Below are 16473 nucleotides of genomic sequence, written 5' to 3' on the forward strand. Positions count from 1 at the left end.
GAGAGTTACAACAATCAAACAAATTCCGGAAGTCTGGCATGCCTTTGATCAGTTCATGTCTGACTGCAAGTGTTATGTCACCTGTCAAAAATGTGTGCACTTTGTACATTGAATATGTTCCTAGGGGTTTGACAATATCTATGATTTTTCCCTTTTAACCTTTATTACCAATTTGTACTGTATCGCCGATCTTAAATTGTTTTAAGTTTGCCATTGTTGATTTGATAAGAATTTTATTGCTGATTTTATTGATGAACGCTACCGGAAGTAGGGGAGAAAACTCGATTTCACATTGCTTATTATTAGCATTTTATTAACATTTTACGTTAAAAGAAGCGGAATAAGTCATGTTGCCAAAAAAATGTTTGTTTTTTTTTTGTTGAAATAGTACTTTGTATTGAAATAATAAAAAAGCAACATCTTTAATATGAAGTTTTGTTTTCATTTTTCACGCGAAAATAAAAGTATTTCTCAAAATTTAAAAGTAGTCCGACAGTGCCGTCATCATCACAGCGCGTGACTCATCTTACATGGGGTATGTAAGATGGGTTTTTCCAGCACTGGTCACATGACCGGAAACACACGTCCGGTATGCAATAATAAAATTTCCCAGCAAGAAAGTTGGCATTGGTGTATCTTTTGTTACCTTGTTTAATATTTTAGGTGGATAGTAAAGACAGCAGAAACCAGCACTATGTTTTTATTTCGTCAAGACATGAGAAGTTACCCCTGATGGGTATAGAACCCACAATCTCTTGAGTGAGAGGCGGCCTCCAACACCCCTACACAACTCTCACCCCTGTTCTTACCTTCCATTCAAGTTCATTTAAAGCAAACCAAATAAAACAAACATTTGATGTTAAAAAATGAAGGAGCCAGTATGAATATCAATTAACATAATTTGCATACCAAGATGTTACGCCGGGAAAAGAAGGGAGATCACAAGGGTGGATTAATCCTAACATTAGCACCTTTTAAGCACAAATGCGCATATATGCTTTTATAAAGAAAATTAGAGTCATTTTTGCTGAAAAAAAACCCGCAAAATTCGGTGGAGAGACAAAAACTAAACCAACTGAAGTTAATTTAGATACTATCTTATTGTTAAGAGACTAAAGTTATTATATGTTCCAATACACTGAAATGAAATATATATTAAGTTTTCGTAAATAATAATTGTGGTTTAAACAAACAACAATGTTCTCTTTTTCTGACTTATTTTACCTATTGCAATCAAAATTAATATCTTTTCACGATAACAAGTGATTTCAAGGACGTATATTTAGTTTCTGTCAAAGAGTGAGATATTTATTTCATTTTTGTTGTCGGCTTATATCCATGTATACAGGATAAGTATGTATATGTTTTCTTTTAAGGGACGAGGGCGAATATCTACAGCGTTGATAATAAGTTAAACAGCGAATTAAAGAAAATTGCGCAAAGGGAATGATAAAATACTCTCTTATAGTCAGTGTCAGGAGCGGTCGGTCTACGCCTCCGTTGATGGTTCCCTTAGACGGATGAAAGGCTACATAAATTATTTATGTTATGTCATTTAAACAACATTAGCAGTAACAGGATATGTGACATTTGAGAGAAATATCGTGCTAGTTAGGTCAAATTGTCAGACGTCTAAATGAAATGTTACTTCGGGGACAATCACCGGAGCCAGAAAGCTTTCCACTTCTTGGTTAATGGCACCGCTACCATAATTGTAGCGCCATTTGACATATAGCTAGCAGACATGGAATATACTTGTCTCGCATTGCCATATTGGGTGGTTACACAATACAGTGGTTCTTTGGTGGAATCATTTTAAATATCTCAGTATAACCCGGCATTCCATGATGTGTGTTTCACGGAAAATTAGTTATCCAGTGTCGACACTGTGTCGAAATTTTACTATTTTACAGAGATAGTTTGGTTTAAACGAACTATTCAGAATCGAGTTACGGAGCACTGTCAAAACATTATTTGTGAAACAGGTTTGTCGAAGAGTTTGATGAAACTAATCACCTAATTTAACTCCGGTAATGAAACAAACAACAAATACGCGTTAAGACACCGCCACGAGACGTGATACGATGTCCTCCATAATATCGCCAATATATTTTACGAGTGTTATACTTACAGGTTAAGAAATGTATATGATATAAACCGGAGTTCTGGAGCATAGTAATAAATAGAAGTATACCCTTAAGTGTAAGAAAGAGTGCGGATAATTATGTTCATATATAACCAATCACCTTTTTGTACATACGCTTAAAGCAGTAAAATGAGTATCTTTTCAACGCATATTATGAGAAAAACTGGGCGACTTAACAGTTGTAATGTCTTTTGAAGGAAATTCTCGGAAGCGAAACCTTTTTGGACATAAATTGACGTGATAATCTCCACTGTTTCATTAAAACAACGGCTTTCCTAGGATTGGTTTACTGACGTTCAATGGCATCACCGGAGAGACGCTTCACATTCAAACAGAGTTGGCCAGAAATCCCGATATCAGTAATTTACATTTCTAATTCCTAATAAATCGTTCGTCCGTGAAGAAAAGAATGATACAGCTTTTTAGTATGTCATAAGACTTGACATTGACGTAATTTCGCCCTACAATTTAAACGTAAAATATGTTGCTGTTGAAGACAAACATGTATACATGTTGCTGAGAAATCGACTGAGTGCATTACTTGAGTGTGCTTTGCCCGTCTGAATGAAGTTATACTAGTGATTCTTGTTCATCTTCAGAAGGAGTTCTAGAGTCAAGTACATACAGAAGTTCATAAGGAATTACGTTGTTTACAATATTATCTTTATGATCATAATTTGTGTCAAGCAATATTATTTTTTTCAAGTTAATTTGACACAACGAGATTAATTTTGAATGTTATTTGAACTAATGAGGTTTTCAGTTATCTTTGGTCACATTTCAAAGACATTACAGCTCGTTATCTGTAGTGACATTACGTGCTCATTACATCATTTAGATTTAAGTTAGGAGTATAATTATATGTCTCATTAATTTGGTCTGGTCTTAGATGACGTTAACAGACAGACATCAGGGGTTGCATTTACAAATCTTAAATTTCGACTAAATTAAAACAAAGAACGCCATATAGTAGAAAATCACTTCCCTCCTAAAATATTCTTAGACGATAAACATTAAGAAAACAAGCTCTGTGCCTAAACACTTCATTTATTACTTAAGGCAAACCACTCTCACGACTGCCTATGGACAGACAAATGTCATCAAATAAATGTAATCACTGTGATTTTATTTCCTTAGATAAAATGTTATTATTGTAATTAAATGGCTTGTTACAATGATCAGAAGCACTGTTCATCATTTAGGTAACAAATTATTAATTAAGTATGCGATATTAAAATGTGTACCTAAAAAATGTGAACTCGTGTATCACCGACCGTTCCAAGTCGGTAACATTTATCCGGTTAGCGCAGTGGTAAGCGCACTCGCCTCTAACCTCAACGATCCGGGTTCAAGTCCTGGCCCAGGCGCATATGTGAGTTTGGTTTGTGGTCAACAAGCCGGACAAGTGAGTTTTCTCCAGGATCTCAGGTTTTACCTACAAAACAGGACCACACTTTCGCGCAACATCGTGCCAACGAGAGTAAGAAATATAATGTTGTAATAACTTGTTTCACAATCGAAGTAAAATAGATAAGTTTAAGCAAAGTCGGTAATCCCGTAATCCTGCAGTTATCAGTCAAGCCATTTTGGTGCGTGATAGGTTTGATTGTGATGTTTTTATTTGTGTTTGAGCGATGTATATGGCTGTGCCTTTAGTTCATTGTCGTTACCTAAACAGGGTTTTGCTGGTATTATTTTTCGACTACTGGACTAGTTGTTTTTGATTGCGGCCACTGGTTTAATTTTAAATTGCCATTCAAAATAGTTGATTAAATGTTGAGAAGATAATGTGCAATATACTGTTTGGATGCAAATACGAGAAACACATTCGCTTCATTAACGTTACTTTTATTATCAAATCTGGATATAACAAATCAGTGTGATTTATGATGTGGTCATTCGTTAAAACTGTCAAATTAGTATTAAATTCGTCATCACAATTTCATGTCACAAAACATTCACGTCTATGTCTAAATAACGTAGCAATATTCTTGCAAAGTTCATGTGTGATGCCCCAATTTCTCGAACTGTCCGAAGTCCTTCAGTTTTTGTTTCGGTAAGTCATGAAACTCTTTAGTATAATAGCTATCAACTATGTATTTTTTAAATTGCATGCTAAAAGAAATGAATATTTAAATAAAGCTCAAGTATGTAGTTTCGATAATAAAATCGATGTAATAAGCAAAAATAAATAAAATGCAATAAAACTACGGGTAAACGGACCCTACCCATAACACCATGTACACATTACTTTGAGACGGTTTAATGGAAGATATTGAGATATTAAAGCTGCACTCTCACAGATATACCATTTTTACAACTTTTTTATTTTTTGTCTTGGAAAGAGCAATTTTTTCCAAAAGTTTCTGCACACCAATAATTTAAGATTACTGACAAAAATCAGATCGTAGATTTTCATATTTCCGTTCGAAAATTAATGTTTCATGGCTTAAACCGTTACTTATGGTTTAAGAAAAATGAATACATATCATTTTTTAACTTAGATTTAAAAATCTGCGATCTTATTTTTGTCAGCAGTCCTATACAAAGGTTTTCCATGGATTTTGCAAACATTGGCTCGTTCCAAGAAAAAAAATAAAAAAAAGTTCTCAAAACGTTCAATCTGTAAGAGTACAGCTTGAAAAAACTAAGAATTTTTAACATTAAAGGAAAATTGTCACCATTTGAATGTTTGTCGTTTTGTTCTTTTTGTCTTGAACACTGTTGTAGATTCTTAGGAATTAGTTTAAAACAACGTTGGCTTTTTGTCAGCACTTGCTATGAGATAGTTGGGTAATGTAATACAATAGTTGGGTAATGTGATAGCATAGTTGGGTAATGTGATAGCATAGTTGGGTAATGTGATGCTTTTAAACGGCCTAAATCTATCCTCATTTTCTATTTGTTTTACTAAATAGGATAACATAAACTCGCTAAAGGCGATAATGCGCCTTTAAACACGGACCATATAAACTTATTGTGTTTTAATATCATCAGAGTAGAAGTATTATAGTATCATTGTTTAATTCCATCCCTGCTTCCGTCCCGGCTTTTTCTTGTTGGTGACGCTTGCTGTTACGGAGGTTTTATTCTTTCCACCTGCACCTCCCGCGCCCACCAGCTTCTTCCTGGTAACTAGGACGAGAATAAACACGACCATCGCGAGAACAAACGCGATAAAACACATGCTTGAAAGGCCTATCTCCATCCACGTGATACAAGCGCCTAGCAACGTGATCCCTGGAATGGATAAAACAAAACATGTCTGGAATGAAAACAAAACATGTCTGGAATGGATAAAACAAAACATATATTAAAAACTTCAAATTATATCTGAGTATCTTTGAAATGAACTGGTTTATGTAATAAATGAGCAATTTGGTTTATTCAATAAGTAAACTAACATTTTTATCCAGTAATTACCTATTGCAAGTTTTCAATATCATTTACATTTAATTAAATAATAGGTACAAATAAAATAATATAGATAAAAATTGTTATTTAAAGTGCATGCTCGTATATTTTCACTCTTACTCAAAGAAAACCACATAAGTGAAGTTATTACAAGTTAAAATAGTACATGTTCTAGAACACAAATCATCTTATCTTAACTAAGAATTTTTTTTTTTCGATCTGTTTAAATTGTATGAGCAAACCAGATAATCGGTTCTGCAAAGTTAGAGAATACAATAAATCCCCCTTTCTATATAAATATATGCGTATAAATTTCCATATAAATAAAAATATATACATCTATATACATCGACATCGTATCCATTCTACCGCAATGGAACACTATTCGACCAATCACAAACGTTCTTTTCAAAATATCAGACATTTCGAAGATATTGCGTTATAGATAGATAGATATTGCGTTTATCGGAATATGTATGCAATTGATATGATTTACTTTCGCATATGAAAGAGGTAAACGAATGTACGAGGGTTATCCGTAAATTCGTAATTTTTAAGAAAAACACTGTTTCTCAAATTTAAAGCTTAAAATTACCTCAATGTTATAATGCGAAAAGTGGCATTGCTAATCACAGAGCGTATTTCTTATCGATGTGTTTTATTATAATGTTGATTACCAGACATGAGGAAGACATGACTAATCATAACTAGACATGAGGAAGTTTGTGGAATGAACATAAAAGGTTGAACTCACCCCCAGTGCATGTTTCTACCTCGGCAACACACTCGGCGTAGTAGTAAACCACGGCCTTCTTGTCTGCAACAGGACACACATACATAATCATGAATGACATATTAAGGTAAGTCATACATGGTTAGGATGCAACGAAGTGGTAGTGTATCTTATATTTTAACAACGATATTTCTATGTTTGATATATATTAATATACTATTATATTAATTTTGCATGGTTACATTTTAATTTACACCTTAAAGTTGCACTCTCACAGATGGACCGTTTTGACCACTTAAAAAGTTGTCAAAACGGTCAATCAGTGTAGCTTTTATGACGCTACTATATTGGTATGACATAAAGGAGGTAATCAAACAGTAATGATATAGCAATATATTTTTTTTTTGAAGAACATTTATACCAATATTAAAAGTTTATCTTGGTAAAATAATTAAACTTAACAATTAGTAAGTTTAAAATGAAGTTTTACCGGTAGCATATTTTTATATTAATGATGGATGGCTTACCTTAACTTGAATGATTGTATTCATTTTAAATGATTTATTTACATTTTCAAACAGATATTAAATATATTTGTATCTGGCCTTCCAACCTAATATAAATTAGATACATGTTGATGAATGAAACACGAATAATTCACTATATAAAACAGCTGCTTGGATAAACTAACTAAGAAATAACTATAAACTGATTCAAACCAGACGTCTTTGAAGTTATTTTGTTCAGTAAAAATAATAAATGATATTGAAATTACACATTTCTCCGAATTTAAAAAAAAACATACCCAAATAAGCAGCTGGCGATTGGCAAATGACGTCACCAAATATCTTCATCCGGGTTATTATGGATTCTGAATACATCCAGAGCTGTTCGCAGCTACAGTCGAGTTCTGTGCTGTAAAGATGAAGTTCCGCCAAGCTATCGAGACCATCAAGCAGACCGGAAGGAAGCTCTGTAAGGGCATTGTGCCCTAGCGACAGGAACCGTAGTTTGGTACTGTCACTGAACATGGAGGAAGAGATACTGCTCACTTCTAGACCCTGAAAAGGAAACCCGATGTATGACTGTGAAAGCAAGTCCATAGCTATCGTAAACAATATGAAACTAGGATTTAAAGCTGAATGATTCATTTTCAATATACATGTTGCCTTTGTACAGGGGACGTTGATAAAATTTCACAATCGTTATCCACCGGTTCAGTTAAATGCATCTTGCTCTTACCTCGAGTGTAAGAGAAACAATCCCGGACTGTCCCGAGAGCAGTGTGTCTGGCAGGGCGCCAGAAGCCACCTTGGAGTCTCTGATCACCAACTCTCCGGTCCTAGCGACGATACAAGTACGGATAATTGAAATTCATCATTTGAATACATTATACTATAGCGACCTGGATAAGTTAATTTCATATATGTGTACCATAGTTAACTTATGCTGTCTTTATAAAACTGTGTTTTTACAAATAAATGATAGATTTACACTAAGAAGTAACATCCATGCATTATTTTCTCTAGTTTTCTTGACACATGTAACATGTATTATTAATCAACCTCCACGTGTTTGAATAATATCGGGACAATCGTAGTACTAAAACTGACAACAATATATGCCCATTTTCGACCAAAGTCGGCCAATACGAGTTTCCACCTTTTTGATTGGCTACTTAACTCGCCAAATACGAGATTAGAGGAACGGACCATTTTCATTGGCTGTCGAAACTCGCCCTGATATGAGAATGCTGTAAATTATTTTAAAAGACAGCCTTCGGGCAAAGGTCAATACAGCTCATCTCGAACAAATAAGTGGGCCAATATGAAATCACGTAATTAATAGCCTTATAGTATTTAATTCAGACGATCATTGTGCATTTCCTTGAGCACATTATACAAAACGTTTTAAACCACATACTTAACGTAGAAATCGTGAGTCAGGTTTGCCGGTTTTTCAATGGTGACATCAGTGAATGCTGTAGCATCAATAGACTGTATCGTCCCGTTCTCGATAATCAGGCGGTCCAAGGTCCCCAAACCACTGATATATATCAAGTATTGTAGTGTTTTTTTATATTTCAGAAGTGTTGTCCAAATTTTTAATATGCATGTTATTCATTACCAAAAGGGCGTGCGTTCCATTGTTCTTTCCTTCCAATTGATTGTGTAAACGAGAAGTCAAAGTGAGCTTCTTATGCCATAGCATCATCGGTGTGATATACGGCTGTTCACTAGGCTGAATACGGACACAGCGTTACTTGGCACAATACATTACTTGCAGATTTTTATGAGTTTATACTATATAATGAATCTTTATAGTTAAAGGCATAAGTCTCCAAGCAGTTACTTATACGTTATCAAATGTTTTATGTCTTTCTCAATGGAATATTCTGCAATTGCGACCGTTACCTGAGAGCGTTTGCGCCAAGTCCAAGATCACAGTTGATGATTTTCAGGTCATAAATGTAGCCCATGTTGGCGAGGGATCCACTGGATATGTCGAAGGTACTCGACATTCTGATATTGGAGAAAACAAAGCTTACAAATTATCGTTGAAAAAAGGGGCGACGGGGAAGGTGACAGTAGATAACAACTTGGCAGATCACATGATTGATATTGGATTAAGGTTTCTAAGGTCACTGTAGTGAAAATATCTTATCTTCTCTTCTTTTATATACTTTGTATTCTGTATTGTTATGCAACGGTAACGAAGCGTGCAATAAGTATTGTTTTACATGTATAAAGTGACTTGTACATAACACGCTATTTTTCAATAAAAGCCAATTAAATGAACTTATTCGTAACTTTGGTATTTTTAGAATAAAAAAAATAGTCGAATTTCAGTGTTAGATCGAAATTTATTTCAGAATTGATCACCGAAAATTTAATTTTACACGTGGCTAGTCAAATCATGGAAATATTGCTTTCTTTGAAATTATTTTCTTACACCTAAATTAACAAATTTCTTCTATGTAATTATGCCCTTTTGTCATAAATCTTGCCATTGAAACTTACGCAGGTGAACATTTCAGTTCTAGAGTGGCTGGAAAATTCGCTTCGAAGCTGGCCCCGCTCTCTACAGTCAGGAAATCAGCACTGTGTGTGATCAAGAAGAATACTACTTAGATTTGACGTAAGACTGCATCCAGTAACTTCTGGCAGTCACTTATCAATAATACATACAATACCAAAAACAATACTAGGAATTTGAACTTTCAGTCCTTTTTTAAATCGATTTTGAAAATGAATAGATAACAAGAACGAGGTTTTCTGCTAATCTAAGTATAAACACGTACAAATGCTCATAAGCCCAATAGTGAAACATTTATTCCAAAGTGCCCTGTCAAACAAAGTACAGCCTCACATATATCAAAAACAGACAAAACAAGAGTAGCATTCATTTAAAAAATACAAATCCGAACATGGGAAAATAAAGCACTGCACCTACAAAATCACAGCCAATATTCAATCGAGTGACGACAGATAGCATAATAGATATACCTAGCTATCTACACAGTTCAAAACCTGCTTACTTGAACATGGAGGTGCTGAAATCAGCATTGATGTCGACGATTCTTATTCTCTGAGGTGAGGGACTGCTGAATGACGAGGCGGACATTGGCATAGAAACTGTTGCAAAATCACACTCGTATAAACCTGTAGAATGAAATAAATAAATGTAACAATATCTTTCATTGGAACATCGCAGTGTCGATGTTGGAACGCAACATACTTTGAGACTCGTAACAAGGAAGGCAGAGACACGGACAACCGCATTTGCGTAAAACCGCGAAATGCGAGATGTCGGAGTTGCACTCGTTGGAACGATGTCAGGCGAGAAATGTTATTTCTTGAGAGTCCATGGAAGCCCACTTGTTCCAAATAATGGTCTTCTTTCAAATTGGCATTTGTCCGGACTGAGATTTGAACCATTGACAAACGTTGTCATGTAGTAAGAAGTAATATTTTAGTAAAAAAAGGATTGGTCGCTAAGGTACCAGCCACTCGCATACTAAATCGATCATATTTTGAAAGTGAGAAGCTATATAGTTTTAATAACTTATACCATCCTTGACAAATCAATGAACAAATAAATAACAACGGACTAGGTCAACAACGTGGCTACAACAAATTTAAGAACTCAACAACTGATTTACATGTAGTTTACAGTTCTACTTAAGAACCCCCGAATTGAATACGCTAACTAACTGTATGACAGACAATTAGAAAACATGCGATTCTTTAGCAATAGAATTCCAGGAAATGATGCTTACCAGCAGTTTCCGTACAACCAGCCGGTGCCGTTGCGCACGCACCTGCCAGCAGATACGCCATCACCGGAAGTAGGACTATCATTGTAACTCGAATAGTGGATACCTTAAACATTGTTCATTTTAAAACATGCTTGTGTAAAATATGTATGATCGTTTTAAACGGTTATAACAGTGACTAATATCACATGTTAGACTAATATCGTTACTGAATAATGGATACCTTTATAGTCTTAGTTATATAAACGTTTCTTTTGGCTATATTTTACATGGTGAAACTAACTTATACTTACTAGTGATATGCAACTACGTTTTATTTGTCGTGTATGATAATTAAAAAGGAAATGAGACTAGGCTTTTTCAGTGTGTGTTCACCAAGTGATAAATTACGTCATAAATGCTACGTCAGAAGACAATATTTCGCTTCAAATGAAGACTATTCAACATTATAAATGAAACATGGCGCAGTTTACGCCGCTTACGCTTTTACCAGAGTTTAATTGAGGGTTTAGTTTCTTAAAACACTTCGACAAACCTTTTCACAAAAACACCGCCTGATGGCACACTGTCTTAACATAATTTCGGAAACAGGTTTGTCGAAGTGTTTGTGGAAACTAATGACCCATTCAAACTCCTGTTATAAAGCGAAGGCGGGGCTCCATACGCGGCATAGACTGTGGGGTGGGGCTCCGTACGCCGCATAGACTGTGGGGCTCCGTACGCGGCATAGACTGTGGGGCTCCGTACGCGGCATAGACTGTGCCATGTTTCATTTAAAATGGTGAAGAAATAGTGAAGATGTCTTTGTTTAAAGTCTTCATTCGATGCAAAACATTGCCCTCCGACGTAGCAATTATGACGCCATTTATCACATTGTAATCCACACTCTGATTACATGGTGCAACTAACTATTACTTTCTAGTGATAGGCATAGCATTTTTGGTGTGTATCATAATCAAAAAGGAAATGAGACCAATCTTTATTAGAACCAACTTTTTATGATAAGAATGATTTAAATATTTTTGAAAGAAGGAGAAGAAGAAGAACAACAATAATACAAACAATTTTGTTAAAAACGTCATAACGTCGTTTATATTGAGTGCTAAATCAACACTCTATTTCGTCACGTTGGTATTCTGTTTACCATCGATACATTTTAAACAACAATGTACAATCGACTTATCTTTAGATTAAAGAATTTAAAAAAATAATGTCAATACAATCTCAACTACACTATAATTTGGAGTGTTTAACATGTAGACAATTATGATAAATAAACAATATCATATCTTTTATTATTTGTTAATTAAAATTGAATTGTAACTTACCAATTTAAATTTCCTACTGTTTAATATCAATCGGTCATCTTTAAATGAGGGTTAATCCGGTTGTTAAAACATTTGGCAAAACTGTATGCAAAAGGCCATAATAAATCGCTACCATGCTTAAAGTCTTGATCGTATTAATCAATCTAAAAAGTGTTTTAAGGGTAAATCCTTTTGTGTTTTAATATTGAAATATATAGTGCCAAAATGTTAATCCGCTTATTGGATTATTCATGTAGGTTAACTAAGGCTAACAAATATAATACACGTTAAAAGTACTTTCGATAAAAGTAAAGTGTTATGTTAAACAGCCAATTATGATATTTATAAATGAATTGTATAAAATTCAAAGCATGCCAGGAAAACTTAATTCTAATCACAGGGGCAGGTTGCGTTGTTTTGACACACCACGCCCCCGTCCGTTTCTTTTTTTTCGTTGTTTTTTTTCTCGACGAACCAACTACCCGCTAATTTCACCGAAAATTTCCAGACTAAAATGCATTATCCCGCTATTGCATCATCAATTCAACACGTATGCCCAAGAGAAACAATATATCTATTACGATACAGGTGAAATTGAAGTCAAATATCGTCCAACAGAGCCGTGCACACTATTTACAATCATTGTTTATTTCTTTACGCATATGCCGACATGGACATTGCGCAACCGGAAATTGCATCTATGATATAGTTGCGTTGCGTGGGTAAATTTGTTCGTGAATACACATACTAGATGGCATATATATTTATTGTAAACAAAGTTTGAAAATTGTTGTTTTTTTGCGTGCACGGCTCTTTGGGACGACATTTGACTTCAATTTCACCTGTATTGTGATAGATATATTGTTATATCTCTTGATAGCGGGATAATGCATTTTAATCTGAAAAATTTCGGTGAAATTAGCGGGTAGTTGGTTCGTCGAGTAACATGTTTTAGGAAATTCGGGTTTGAAATTGCATTTGTTTTCGTTAAAACTGTACATTTTCTTAAAGATTGACACTAACTCTACAAGGGAAAGCCAACAATGTAGAGTTTGGTTAAGATTTAATAAAGTTATGGCTTCTTAAACAGGGACATGTCGGCAAATATATGAAAAATTCAGGGTCAAGTCGTCACCCTTTACAAAGATAATAAAAAAAAAATTGCCAATTTTCACAAGTTACAGTTACCACATCATATTCTTACTTAAAATTGATAAAAAAATGATAAAAAACAAAAACAAAAAACGGACGGGGGCGTGGTGTGTCAAAACAACGCAACCTGCCCCAGTGATTCTAATTAAATATCGCTCAAATTTATAAAGTTAATGCATTAAGTTTTCTTTCCACAAGTTCATTAAAGGGACTAGACACCAGATGGTCCCAAAATCGGCAAATACAGTATTTCCTGAAAACAAGCATAAAATTGCCAATACCAGTTAGTATTTGGCCGATAATAAATAATTTTACAAGATTTATCATGTCGTCTCACACGCCGAGTTTCCCAGTCTAAAATAGGATATTTCTTTTTTCGAGCAACTAGCAAGTAACGTAATCGTCTCTCACTTACCTGTCAAATAAGGGTTTTGGCCAACCATCTGTCATCTATAGCAGTGGTAATCTTTTCAATTTCATCACTGAGGTTTAATTGTCGGGCTCTGTGTCTACCTTCTTTCGCAGCAGTTTTCCGATCCCTCTCACTGTCCATGCTGTATGTATTTTCGCATGAGAATTCACACCATGAGTGTCAATAAATAGACAAACGTTATTTTTAATTGAATAGGTAGACAAACCAGTTATTTTTGAATTGGAAAAATAGTTAAAAACCTCGAAAGATAAATGGGATGTGGTACATCTTCAGTGTGGTGTACAGAAAGACATCAACTTAAATGTACGTTTTTGGCGGTTTTTTTCTTGCAATACTAGTACATGTAATATCATCTGGTGTCTATTTCCTTTGAATCTTTGAATTTTGATTGCTGTCTTAAAGGTTGGTCACCGGATTTGTAAATATGTGTCAATTTAGTTCCATTCCAAGATGACGTAAAAAACTCTTAATAACTATAGGTCTAATAGTGCCGACAGAGTTTTTGAGAGGAATCTTTTTGTTTCTATCTTCCTAACCACAGTGGCAGACCGTTGGAAACAGAATAAAATTTGAATAGTGAAATAACAAAACAACTGATACATGAGTACTCAAAGACTGTGAATCATTTAAAACTAGGCGCATGTGAGTTTGGTTTGTGGTTTGTTGTGCCGACGAGAGGTATAAATATAATGTTGCAATAACTTTTTTTCACAATCGATGTAAAATAAATAAGTTTAAACTAAAACCGAATTGAAAGAAGTTCTTGATAAGCTTCATACTGGCAAATCCACTGGTTCAGATGAAATAATTCATAAAATGTACGATTAAAAACACGTAGAAACTGTACTGTCACAGTACCATGTTGGCACAACCAAATGACGGAAAAGACAGCAGGCTCAGAAAACGCCGTCACCGCACATGTTTCAATTTCTACGTGTCGTTTTGCTCACACCACCCCCAAGTAAATTCATTGGATAGTGTAACACGAAGCGAAATACATCAGTATGTATTTTGTTAGCCCTTTTGAACAGTAAAAAAAACAATACAAAACTGAGATGTTAATGATTTCTACAAAAATAAAATGTTACTCCGTTTACATTTTTTTTATTTTGATTTTAACTATTTATATAAATTACTTATTCCTCAGAAACATTGGTTCAAGTAAATATATTTCAAAAACTTGATAAAGAACCTTACAGGTATTTTTGATAGTTTTTGCACTTCGTCAAATATTTATGCCCTAATATTAACGGATAAGACGTTAATATTTTAAGGAAAGCAAATTCGCTTAATAATTAAGTATTCATGTTGTGATTCTTACTGGATATCATCTTAGTATCCATTATACTTATGAACGGAATCAAAACGAACGTATATTTAATTTGTTTACAATTATTCCGGGTACTTCATTTCAGCAATACATGGAACGCTGGAAATGACATACCTTTGTAGGATTCGACTCATCAGCACCTTAGGTGAAACAGGTAGGTTATTTTTGCTATTTTCTTAGTCCAAAAAGCTTGTGCTATAAAGAATTTGTTCCGAGTCGTCATTACATACAGGCTTTTCTTTATTATCGTTAAGGAAACATGTTTCCTAAACTTGTTGTTTGTTGAATGAATTATATATTATATGACGACTCGAATCGGATCATATTATAATGTCTAGTATGTTTTGGACAGACAGGAATTAGATTTTGATGCTTAGGCGGACATAATTATATTGTTTTTTAATCATACTTTTCTCAATAAAAACTGTTAGTACGCTCGCAAAAGGCTCGCTTACTAAACTAGTTCCTAAACTGGTTGAGTAATAGTGTGTACAAGTCGATAAAGATCATCTATACATAGAATATTTTTATGGCGTCCGATTAGGGTCTTTATTGCCGATGCAGCATCATGCTAATGTAAAATAAGCCTGCAGCATCGGCAGGCTGAAGCAGCATCGGCAGAGCATCATGCTGCATCGGCAAAATAAAGACCCTTTCGTACGCGCTAATATGGCGTCGGATAAAGATCCTAATCGGACGCCATACGAAAGGGTCTTTATTGTTCTTGAGCATGATGCTCAAGTTATGGCGTACGATTAGGGTCTTTATTGGCAAAGCCCATGCAGCATCGGCAAAGCCCATGCACCATCGACAGGCTGAAGCAGCATCGGCAGAGCATCATGCTGCATCGGCAAAATAATAATTTATCATCATGCTCAAGAACAATAAAGAACCTTTCGTACGCGCAACGGCATAATGTGCAAAACTTTCAGGAACGCTATTTTAGCATCGGCGCAACCAGGATGCCCGAGTAGAGATTTTCAATGTCTGATTTGAAACGCACTGGCAAATTTTGTGCAAGACGCAATACATCGCTGTTATCACGAAAGCTCTTATATTTTCCGAGGCTATACTAACAGAAGCAGCATCGGCCGAGCATCATGCTGCATCGGCAAAATAATAATTGAGCATCATGCTCGAGAACAATAAAGACCTTTTCGTATGCGAAATGCGCATAACTTTTTATGTGCTATTTTTACCATCGGCACTTTAGGGTTTATCCAAATTTATTGCAATCAGCGCATGCAGACCATTAGAAACTCATAAATACAAATTTAAAGAGGATATAAAACTGTTTTGGTACAATAAATTCATTTGACACGTGTTTATGTCTAAATTCGTAGGTTAAGGGCAGATCCCATATAGCAAGTTGCAACTTGACCCAAAAATATAATTATATACATGTACAGTAGACACATTATAGTTTTTCTTTTCGTTAATCAATTATCCAAACCAAAACCATTTTAATCTTTCATAAATAGAAATTTATCATTATTAAGCGTGATTGGGCTACACGTATTTTACGTTCATTGTCTATGACCAGTGTAATTTAAAAGTGTGCGTCATATTTACATTTTGGTTTTATTTGATAACCTTCATAGCATTGAAATAAGAAGGGACAGACAGAGGTACTTCATATTTCTAATTATCTGATTACTTTAGTTCCTGAGAAACTGATATAC

General features: G+C 34.7%; 1 protein-coding gene across 1 annotated transcript; it reads right to left on the minus strand.

The window, feature by feature from the left end:
* Positions 1 to 5168: 5168 nt before the first annotated feature.
* LOC128246311 (uncharacterized) lies at positions 5169 to 11335 on the minus strand. Its single transcript, XM_052964503.1, has 10 exons — positions 11234 to 11335; positions 10573 to 10675; positions 9832 to 9955; positions 9314 to 9394; positions 8708 to 8815; positions 8217 to 8339; positions 7536 to 7635; positions 7099 to 7354; positions 6315 to 6377; positions 5169 to 5386 (listed from the first exon to the last, which is right to left on the minus strand). The coding sequence occupies exons 1-10, from the start codon at positions 11333 to 11335 to the stop codon at positions 5169 to 5171; spliced, it is 1278 nt and encodes a 425-aa protein (XP_052820463.1).
* Between the last annotated feature and the right edge of the window lie 5138 nt (positions 11336 to 16473).

Source organism: Mya arenaria, chromosome 9 (assembly GCF_026914265.1).
Source record: "Mya arenaria isolate MELC-2E11 chromosome 9, ASM2691426v1".
NCBI lineage: Eukaryota > Metazoa > Mollusca > Bivalvia > Myida > Myidae > Mya > Mya arenaria.

What these genes read in the sequence shown, in the direction of transcription:
- LOC128246311 (XM_052964503.1), bottom strand. Translation starts at nt 11,335, where the DNA reads ATGGCACAGTCTATGCCGCGTACGGAGCCCCACAGTCTATGCCGCGTA. An exon ending in CACCCCACAGTCTATGCCGC is followed by an intron (nt 10,676 to 11,233) that starts GTATGGAGCCCC and finishes ACAATGTTTAAG; the next exon opens with GTATCCACTATTCGAGTTAC. An exon ending in ACTCACGATTTCTACGTTAA is followed by an intron (nt 7,636 to 8,216) that starts GTATGTGGTTTA and finishes TATCGTCGCTAG; the next exon opens with GACCGGAGAGTTGGTGATCA.